General features: G+C 38.0%; 3 protein-coding genes across 3 annotated transcripts in view; 1 reads left to right on the forward strand and 2 right to left on the reverse strand.

Annotated features, from left to right (window-relative positions):
• Positions 1–515, reverse strand: part of LOC129761010 (14-3-3 protein epsilon) — a 39,731-nt gene extending 39,216 nt beyond the window's left edge. Inside the window, exon 1 of the mRNA XM_055758714.1 lies at positions 357–515. The gene's annotated coding sequence lies outside the window, so the exon portion shown is untranslated. The remainder of the gene's footprint in view (positions 1–356) is intronic.
• A 2,168-nt stretch (positions 516–2,683) lies between these two features.
• On the forward strand, positions 2,684–3,797 carry LOC129761012 (zinc metalloproteinase nas-14-like). Its single transcript, XM_055758716.1, has one exon. It carries the CDS (start codon positions 2,731–2,733, stop codon positions 3,445–3,447), a length of 717 nt encoding a protein of 238 aa, XP_055614691.1. The 5' UTR covers positions 2,684–2,730; the 3' UTR covers positions 3,448–3,797.
• LOC129761011 (VPS35 endosomal protein sorting factor-like) lies at positions 3,493–7,521 on the reverse strand. The gene is made up of 8 exons (XM_055758715.1): positions 7,308–7,521; positions 7,149–7,239; positions 6,274–7,085; positions 5,535–6,207; positions 5,328–5,471; positions 5,098–5,267; positions 4,112–5,042; positions 3,493–3,815 (listed from the first exon to the last, which is right to left on the reverse strand). The coding sequence occupies exons 1-8, from the start codon at positions 7,319–7,321 to the stop codon at positions 3,711–3,713; spliced, it is 2,940 nt and encodes a 979-aa protein (XP_055614690.1). The 5' UTR covers positions 7,322–7,521; the 3' UTR covers positions 3,493–3,710.
• Positions 7,522–10,387: the final 2,866 nt, after the last annotated feature.

Here is a 10,387-nt window from a genome sequence, read left to right on the forward strand (position 1 = left end):
ACACCTCACTCGCTAAATTGAAAAAAAGATGGAATGGAAAATGAACGCGCGGACGAAGAAAAATTGACAAAAACCGGAACTCGCGCGGGGCACCTTTTTTCTGGAGAAGAAACTCACACGCGCTCCAACTACGGGAAATACGCACACTATCTTACGAATCGAACAATCTTCACACCGATTCTCCGTTGTTCCGTTCGATCTGGTGGTACCGGGATCGGTGAGAACAAGAAAAACGACGCTTTTCGCAAGCTGAAAAAAAAGAACCCAAGATGGAACCGTGTTTCCCCGTGGAAATATGCTGCTGCTTCTTCCAGCGACCGGGTTTGGCTACAGAACACGAATCAAATCACACACACCTTTTTCTCCAATTGGGGGGTCTTAATTCGGAAGGGATTACTCCGGGTCACACTAATTTCTTCTGCTGGGACACTTTCTGGACCTCTAAAAACGCGACACAACTGCTTCTTGCAAGGAGAAAAACCACTCTGCAAAAAGGCGAAAACGAGCCGAGCTCCAGATTAATCAATATGGCCGCACCCTCTCTCGTGGCAAATGAGTTCCCCTTTTTTGGAAAGGTACAGTGTGGCCAGATCGCTTTGAAAGTTGTAAGTTTGAGACCGTGGAAACGAAAATTATTTAATAATATGAAAGTTTTACTTGCGATTTTGGTTCTTTTTTTTTCTTTTTCTTTTTTTCTTTTTGCGAAATCAAAACTAGGGTCATTCTTTGCAACAACCATTTAACCTTTGCAATCCGTTAAATAAATTATTTTAAAAAAAAATGACATTTATGAGACGTTTACAACTAATCGGAAATCTTTTTTTAACCTTTCTGAAACATAATACATATAACTCAAAGAACACTTTTTTGGTAAAAAAAAAATTGCAAGAATGAAAAGTAGGACGTAAGTTAAAAACACAGTACTAAAATGTCTGAGAGGTTTTGTACACATCCCAATTTAAAGGTCGAATACAGTGACATGATTCAAAAGGCCGATTAGATCCACGTGGACAGAAAAATGAGATTTTTCACTCCCTCCTCCCCCGCTGTGGAAAATCGTGGACATTTAACAAACCCCTACCCCCTCCCCTGATGTCTACTACTTTTTGTCTTTTTATAATTGAAGTGGCTGATTTCGCAAAAAAAAAACAAATAAGCATTTCCTGATATAAAATAATTTTAAAATTTTAAATTTCTAAATTATCATATAGGTATTTATCACTTGATTTTAAGTGGCTTAACTTAAAACTTAAACTGGGAAGCTTATAGCTATTTAAAGATTTGGATTTAAACATCTTCATATATTCACCTTTAGAAAACATTTTGGAAGTATGTCCACGTGGACATGACCCAAACCCCTCCCCCCTTCTCCGTGGACAAGCATGGACATTTCCATACCCCCCCCCCTCCCCTAAGTTGTTCACGTGATATGTAAACAGCTCCCAAGAAAAATGAAAATGATACAGATAGATTTTGGTGAACTTTCTATTAGAAAGGCTGAAAGAAACTAACCCATTTTCAACCTTTTTTATTTTTTTTTTAAATTTTGTAGATCTGCCAGCCCTGCTTGAAGAGCGGAATATGAGAGCGCACAAGCGAGAGTGAGTGCCGCGGTTGATCGTCGGAAAACGCCACGCGCGTCTGTCAGGCGAAATTCGCCTGAAAAATCATTTGACCGGGGGGTACTAATCTTTATGTGTTTAATTTAATTGGGGAGCCATTTTTAGGTATTTATGTTCACAAAACATTAAATTTAATTAAATTTTAATGCAATTGATTTTATGTATTTTGTTGATTGTTTAATATCAGAACGCCTCTATCTGTGGTCTATTATTGACTATAATTTATATAAGAATAGGACCAATTAAATTAGTTCTGATCAGTTTTGGAGCAACCCTTCTACCGGTTCTAAGAAAAGCTGATTTGAAACTTCGTATATAATTTACCACGGATGTGGTTGCTTTGGTCGGAATTTGGGACTAAATCGGCTGTTTGGACCACAGATACAGGTGCTCTATGTCGTTTACAATATCATGTTCATGTTAGATATTTGTATTGTACCTTGGAACTTTTTTTACAAGTTAAAAATGTTTAAAGTAATCGAGTAAAAAATGAGACATTTTTTATAACGATAACCAGATAATTTAAAATTCAGATATCTAAATAGTCCAGAAAAATCAACGATTAAAAGTTATGAATGTAGAGGATAGATGAAGAAGAAAGCATTTATAAATTTTTATTTTAAATTTTAATTATTACAGCACTTTTCAAAGACCATGAATGCTCTAATAATAATTAAATATTTAAAAAATCTCAAAATTCTTCATGCACAATATACGTGTTGCGAACGTCCACTATTCGTGTCAAATGATTCCTAACATTTTGAGTCTTTTTTTAAAGCATAACATCCGTGCGGCCACTAGGGGTACACGTTGTAAACCCGTTATCAGATATGAAGGACTTTGATTTCGACGGTTTATATTTATGGCACTAGGTATATATAACTCATAAATCCCAGTGACAAGGTAATTAAAATTACCTATCCAACAACTGATAAAAAGACAATCACGGTGTTCGAAGCGCAGCAGGGTCTAATTTATTGTTGTTTCGAATGCATTACCATCGTTATCATCGCGGCTCCTTGCTTGGGGGCAGGTACAAATAGAACTGTACCACCCAGTCACGTGCCTTGTTGGTGGATAGTAATATATTAAGTACAGTTTTGCTAACATGCTGTTTCTAGTGCTGCTACTTCATGTCGGTCTAACGTTGGGGTTTAACTATTTTGAAACACACATCGACCAACCGAATAGAAACGCGCGCAATGCTTTAAGTTTGGCTGCCTACAAGTGGCCCGATGGCATCGTTCCTTATGTGTTCCATGAAGATGAATGTGACTTAGATTATAGAGCCAGAATCCTGGATTCCATGAACGTTATCCAGCAATCGAGTTGTGTGCATTTTATTCCGAAAACCGATGACCAGCTGGAGCATATCCGTTTCCGCAAATCGAGTCTCGGGTGTGGTTCATCTATCGGTTATCGACCAGGGCAATCGGAACCGTTGGATGTGGTCTATGATGACTTTTGTCTTAGTTTACCGGGAGCGATCCAACACGAACTGCTGCACGTGTTGGGACTGTTTCACGAGCACACACGTCCCGATCGCGATGATTATGTCGAAATACTGTGGGATAATATTGAACCAGAGTTTCGGAAAAATTTCGCCAAGGGGAGCTACGACTATATGGAAACGTTCGATCTGCCTTATGATTATAATAGCGTTATGCACTATCCCAGGTATGCATTCGCTCGACCAGGAACGTCTGTGACAATGATATCTCGGATGGATCCAGATACCGAGCTTGGCCAAGTAGAAGGTGCAACAATTTTGGATTTAGAAAAAGTGCGGCTCATGTACGATTGCATAGTTATAATGAATAAATAATAATAAATTAATCAAACTAAAAAAAGGTCAAAAGCAATAGATCACTTCCAGTTTACAACTATTTTAATACAGGAATGTTGAAAAATATAAAAATATAGCAGGGCACTTTGATGAACTCAGTATATAACAAGATACGTACAAACAAAAAAGCATAATACAGTTAACGTGTTTTAAATATACTTTCGAAGAGGCTTAATAAATGTAGAAATAGTACGTTTTTGAAAATGCCTTTTAAATGAGAGGCAATAGATAATCTACAGGTTTCACATTCGGGACTTCATCTTATCCAGCAGCAACTGGAGGGCATGTTTTTGAGATTCCATCTGTGTAACATCAGCCAGATGTTCGGTGTACGAGTAAATTTGATGCTGAAAAGAAAAACATTAGTGTTCTCAAATTGCACATCTGTGGGTAAAATATTTGAATTCTCTGAATTTTAAATTTTAACATAATAAATTCGCAATTAGGCTGCTATTTTCGTTTTGCCAAAAAGAAGACGAAAACATTGTACGTTATCGCTGGTTGAATATTTGGAACATTCTAGAGAAGCAACCGCGGCCTATCAATGACCGTTTTTTTTTCAAGGTTCGTTATCAAAACTGTTTAGCTCCTTTTTTTAGATGACATAAGAATTCTAACAGTAAACGTAATCAAAAATACGCACCAGCTGTTTCGGGTCTAGAACGCTCCGGTTTTTTACGGCCAGGTTCCACAGGTTGTAGGTAAGCGTATACATACGGTCCACGGTCAGATCGGCTCCAGTAATGATTTTGAGAAACAGATCCAGCGCCAGTTGCGACTGTTGCCGGATGGCATTCGTCTCGAGCAATTGCTTCAAGCTTTGCAGGATCTGATCGCACACCTCGCAGGCTATGTTGTTGATTTCAGCAAGGAACTTCGGATCCGAACCGTACAGTTCATCATTGGAGATGACGTTAACGATGTGGTAAGGGTAAACTTCTTGGGTCGCAACCGATAGAAAATCTAGTATGTGTAGGTAGATCGAGACGATAGTATTTGAATTTGGTTCATAGGAATATTTTTTAACCACGTCGAGTAGCAGTCGTAATAGGTAGAGGACACCTTGAGTGGGATTGTCAGGAACAATCACTAATGTTGAGAGAAAGTTCATAATGAATGATTTGAGAAAAGGTTCGGTTGATTGGATTTTTCCGTCTAACTCAAAGGTTCGTGGCATCTCCGGTATAAGATTTAGGGCAGCTTCAAAACAGGAATCAGCCTGCTGTAGGCATACATTTAAAAGGGCCACCTGTCCTGATTGAAGGTACAGTTCCATTCGAGTACCAACATCTATTATAGACGGGATAGTTATGAAGCAGTATGCGGCACACGCTTTAACAAAAGCTGCCGTTTTGTTCGTGTGTTGACCTTTAACAATTCGACGTGTGCTTGTTGCCAAGCGATTGACACAATGAATCAGCGTTGAATAAACTGGATCTAGATTCGAAAAAGCCGATCGTGCCTCAACGTAGAATGATAACTGCTGCTCGAAATCACGTCCAAAGTCTACCTTTTGAATAAAATGACTTATAACATTGCTAATCTGCCGGCGTTCGTCGTCACTTGTTAATGCACTAGAATTACAAATTATTTATTGGAAATGCATTTGATGGAGGAATTATCACTTACTTAACCGAATCATTTAAAACTTTGCTAATGTACATCAAGGCATTAGTGACCACAGGATCGCTTATGTATAAATCACCAGATGCGCTTTTGTAGCTAGTCAAAATACTTTTGCAGACATCCAATTTTATCGACTCCTTTTGAAACAAATCCAACATAGGCAGAAAATTTTCCTAAAATTGAAATTATACTTAGTTATCTCGTTACTAATAAATTAAAAAATTAAAACATACCAACGATAGGACTCCATGAATGTTATGGCTGTTAGAAACAATTTTGTCCACAATAACTTGCAGCTCGTGGTAATGACGTTCGTAGGACCTATTTGGAGTCATGTGATACAAAATATCCCCCATCAACGCATTAACTTCTCGCAGCTGTAAGAAGGCGACATTAATTTACAACTAAACAAACAGAATTGTTTATTCCACTTATCCTACCCCAAAGTGTTGGCTGGTATATTGTGACCACATTTCCGCACACTGGATGTATTCTTCCACGTTACCCATTGAGCTTATTGTTCTCCAGGCGGCATTTAACACCGCTCCCCGCTGCTCCGATGGCGGTGGCGTGTGACTTAAAATACTACCTAAAATGCGCAACATCTGTCCTCGGGACAAACCTTCGGCGGAAATTGTTGACAGTATTTCGACAAACTGCATCGCTCGCAAGGCAATAAAATCCGACCGATAAGATTGCATAATCGATTGCATAAGTAGAGCCGGATTTTTTTTCTCTCTACAACGTTTCAAAACGTCATCTAGCTCCGAATCGGTATTCAATATGGTCACACCCTGCATGATCCAATCCAACCCAGGGAGGTATAGCGAAATATACCCGTCCAAGGTGATTCTGTGTTTAGCTATTTCAGCTCGAATGCCACCGTTGAAAATGGTATGATAAATCTCCAGTATATCGCTCAAATTTTCCTTGATGTACTCCCGATCGGTTGTGATGGCCATTCCTACCCTGCAGAGGTAACATCTAGCGTAGGTTGCCACTAACGGATCACCCACACCTCGAATCATGCGGGTCAGTCGCATCAATATTGAGCTGAACTCGTTAGCTGATAGAAATCGGTAGCTCTTGAGGATGGCCATCTCAACGTAAAGTCTGGCAAATAAAAAACAAAGAACTTCATTAACATATAAAAAATAGATACACTTGAAATGCACTGACCTGGGCAACAACTCGCGAATCGACGCAATCTTGTAGAACCAATTTTGGCACGTTTCTTTAGCCGACTCGGGCACCATATCCGGAGTGAAATTGTCCGGAAGGGCGACGCCTTCCTTGCTCCCAGGTCGACCCTGTCCCGCTTTGAGTAACAATCGTTCGTGAACCAGCTTTCCAAAAATGTCCAGAATGTCCGTGATGAGAACAAACTTCGAGGGGTAGAACTGAATAACCGAGGTGTCAGCCAGCAGCTTCGAGCACTGGATGGCAATCTTCAGTGCCTTCACCCGCTGGTCCGAGTTCCAGGCTTGCACCAGTTCGTGATTGAGCTGCTCAATTTTGATAACATACTCTTGCTGGGAAAGGTCCAACATCTGCCGGACCGTGCCTTCCTCGAACTCGTCCAGTTGTTCTAGCCGATGTTTGACCTTCTCGGACATTGTAGTTTGGGATTTGACGGTTTCACCTCCACTGAGGAAGCTGGTCACAATCGATAGTTTTTCGTTGGTAGTGTACTTGTTGAGGATTGCTCCCCTTCGTGCGGCCCATGGTTCGATGAGATCCATATCCAACAAATTAGTAACCTCCTTTTTCTTTTGGTTCAATTTGGAGCTAACGCTCAGGTTACCCTCGAATTCTGCTGCCATTTGCGAAAGTGGATCCTGGGACGATTCCTGGCGAGCAAACTGGCTGAGAGGATCGGATCCATCAAGAGCTAAACTTAGCGGGTCCAATGATATGGTTGAAGATGTGCCACTGTTATTTTCGCTGATATTGTTGCTGACCTTGGTACGGGTTCCTTTGCTTTCCAGAACCTACGACAAATTTGTTTTATTTAGCTTCTTCATAACCGATAAGAATATATTCTAGAAACTCACTGTAATTGTGGACTGCTTCAATGGGTGGTCAAATACTTTGAACTTGTCTAGATAGTGCCTACATTCGTCTTGATTACGGCGTATGCATCTCCTAAAAGTTGAGATAAGAATTTGGACTATGAAAGAATCTGAAGCCGTAAAACTTGGCGAAGTGCTTACCATTCTGCCGACATCGTACTTCGTTGAAAGCTCAAACTGTTTTGAACGATAGGAACTCGCCAATCGCGTTTTATAATGCACGTAGAAATAATCTGGAGCCGTTATTTTCGGAAAAACAGCTTAATTTTATTTTTATTATTTCCAAAAATCACCGATGGAAAAGACGATTAGCTAGCGTTACATTTGAATTCGACTTATGAGTACCCGCATGGGGGGTAAATAGTAGTAAATAGAGGTAATTAGCAAGTGGTTCAATCCAAACCCCCCGCAGGCCCTTTTAAAACCTTGAGCAAACGATTCCGCGCGTAGGGTTGGGTTTGAGCGAAAAATTTTGCGCGTAGGGCTGCGTTATATACCAAAAATTGAGGTCTCAAAAGTTAACGTGCATCTGCAAGCCAGCTGATTGCACCGATAGCACACATACGCGAGCACAAAATAATAAACAAATAATTCCTCCGTCTATATATATATATATATATATATATATATATATATATATATATATATATATATATATATATATATATATATATATATATATATATATATATATATATATACAACACACGGTTGAGGCAGGCCTGGAATAATTTCTAAGTTTCCAACGGCCATTTTGCTACCAGCCTTTTCGACAGCAGCATCGTGCAAAAGCTGTTGAAGGTAATTTTTTAGTTATTGCTGATAAATATTATTTATTAAACCTCATTTTCTATTTCAGTTTCCGAAAAATCATGCAGAGCAAATGCTGATGCACGCCCCGAAACGAAAATTGGTAGCAAAGGAGGCTTTGGCGAAGAATTTTTCCATGTGTCGATCTGGTGCGGAAGAGTACGAGGAGCTGGAATTTAGCGGCAACAATTTCCGCTACGATACGTTCAACCGAATACCTCTACTATGGAAAAGAACCGAAGGTTCGGACGGAAGCGGCATGCAGTTCAAGCATCAACCGTTCCTCGCTAGCGGTGTGCTTAAATGTGCTGGGATATTCAATTTTTTTCATTGTGACAAAATATATGCACGCAGAGAAAACTAGGCTTTTGAACCAAAACAAAAATGATTTTGTTTCAAAGCATTCATTTTTTTGAATCTAACTCCTGTTTTATTTGAACCAAAAACTTTTGTTTTTGATTCAAAAAAATATTTTTTGAAACAAAGAATTAATTCTTTGAACTAAATATTTTTGGATTTTGAATTTAAGCAAATACTTTGATTCTAAATTAATGTTAATTGAGCTGATTTCTTTTAAAACAAAGTCAACTTTTTTTTGAACCAAAGGAAAATGTTTTTAACTTGAAGAAATGATTCCTTTAAATAAAAACTTCAGCCTTTGATTCAAAAGATATTTTGATTTGCCTTGCAAGAAGAATATAAAACCGAAAAATCGAATCAAGTTTGGCTGGTCGTGTGAAAATGTAGGTCAGAGTTAGCTATATAGGATTCAGGATGAAGTATGGTAATTGGTAAGAATGTTAATTAAAGAGTGAATATCGAAGATTTTCTATAAGTGATTGCGTTTGTACAGAACCAGAGCCGAAGGATGGTTTCCGTGGATGCCTCAACCGAGATGAAAGCTGCGCACGATGACTCCGCTCCAAATCCAGCGGTCAGGTCGACAAAAATTTGGACCGGATCGATTTTAGTGAACTAGTTTGTGGCCAAGTGTTTCATCTGTTGTAAATAAAAATAAATTTAACATATAAACTTCTTTCTTTTTATTTTTTGAAATTCCTAATAGGAATTTCAAAACAACAGGAAATATGTCCTCCAATTGGAATAAATGGAAAATGGTTCAATGAACCAATCTTTTTAAATCTAAATCTAAATAACATTGTGGCGAACGAAAACAACTTTGTATCAAATGAAACTGTTTTTTGTTTCAAAGTATTAAGATTTTGATTCAAAGATTTTTCAAAAGAAAAATTCTTTGAAACAAAGGAAAATGCTTTTGAACCAAAAGAATTTTTATTTGTCCCAAAACCAAAGGAAAAAATCCTTTGTTTTTGTGGCATTTTCCTTTGAAATAAAAAACCTTTTCGCTGCGTGTGGAAACTGTGCACAGGGAAATGATTATATTGTATAAAGTTGATGAAAAAGTTTTGAAATAAATAAAAGATGTTCAGAAATTCTAATTTTTTTTTTTTGAAAATCATATTTTAAATAAACCGTGTCAAAATAGCACGCACACACATACACGAATGCACTAACACATACGCAAGTAGAAATCACACCAATACATGTATATTCCATGGAATATGTGCATGGTTATCAAGGAATATTTAAAGGAGGTAGTGCCGAGGCAGCCTTGCTTTAGTATTAGTACCGCCTGTGACGTCACTGTTGCCAATAATCTGTGAATTTATATGGAATTTTTTCAATGTTTGTTAGCAATTAAAAAAAATTGAAGATTTTTTCAACTTTGAAGGCACACAATTCTAGAAATATTATTGTTCTTAAAGACTGATACTAAAAAAGTTGAATGTAGTAATTGTTTTGCTTTAATTCAGACGATTGAAGTTGCTGAGGTATCCTAACTCAAATTGACAAAACTTGATAATTAGTTCAAAATTTTGCTTATAAATGCTGAAATCAGTAAGGTTTGAACCGTTGATAAAATAAAATAACCAAAAATAGTATTTTTCGAATCCAACCACAATCCTTTATTGGAATTTAGTAAACCAAAGTTGCAATGGTTTTATTGGGGTTAATTTTTCTAAATTAGAAATTCATATGGTACTCCATGTTAGATTCAAATCATGACGATGAGGTGCACTGCCATAAACTACCAATCAGACCTTTTGAAAGGGGAAAATCATTATTTTTGCTCGTTTCACATAGAGCATGACTGTGCATTCAATAACAAATTCAAGAATAATACACACTGCGGTCTATTAAACACAAAGAAACCTCATAGCACAATCAACTAAGTGGCCTTACAACATAATCCGAATCAAATTGGATTTTAATTTAGTTCTTTAGAGCAAACGCACCAATACGAGAGTATACGCGGCCCGATTTTGCTCATTTCAGCGGACCGATTTTGGTATACACACTCTTTCGCGCACCGGGTGGAAGCATATTAT

Source organism: Uranotaenia lowii, unplaced genomic scaffold, assembly GCF_029784155.1.
Source record: "Uranotaenia lowii strain MFRU-FL unplaced genomic scaffold, ASM2978415v1 HiC_scaffold_96, whole genome shotgun sequence".
NCBI lineage: Eukaryota > Metazoa > Arthropoda > Insecta > Diptera > Culicidae > Uranotaenia > Uranotaenia lowii.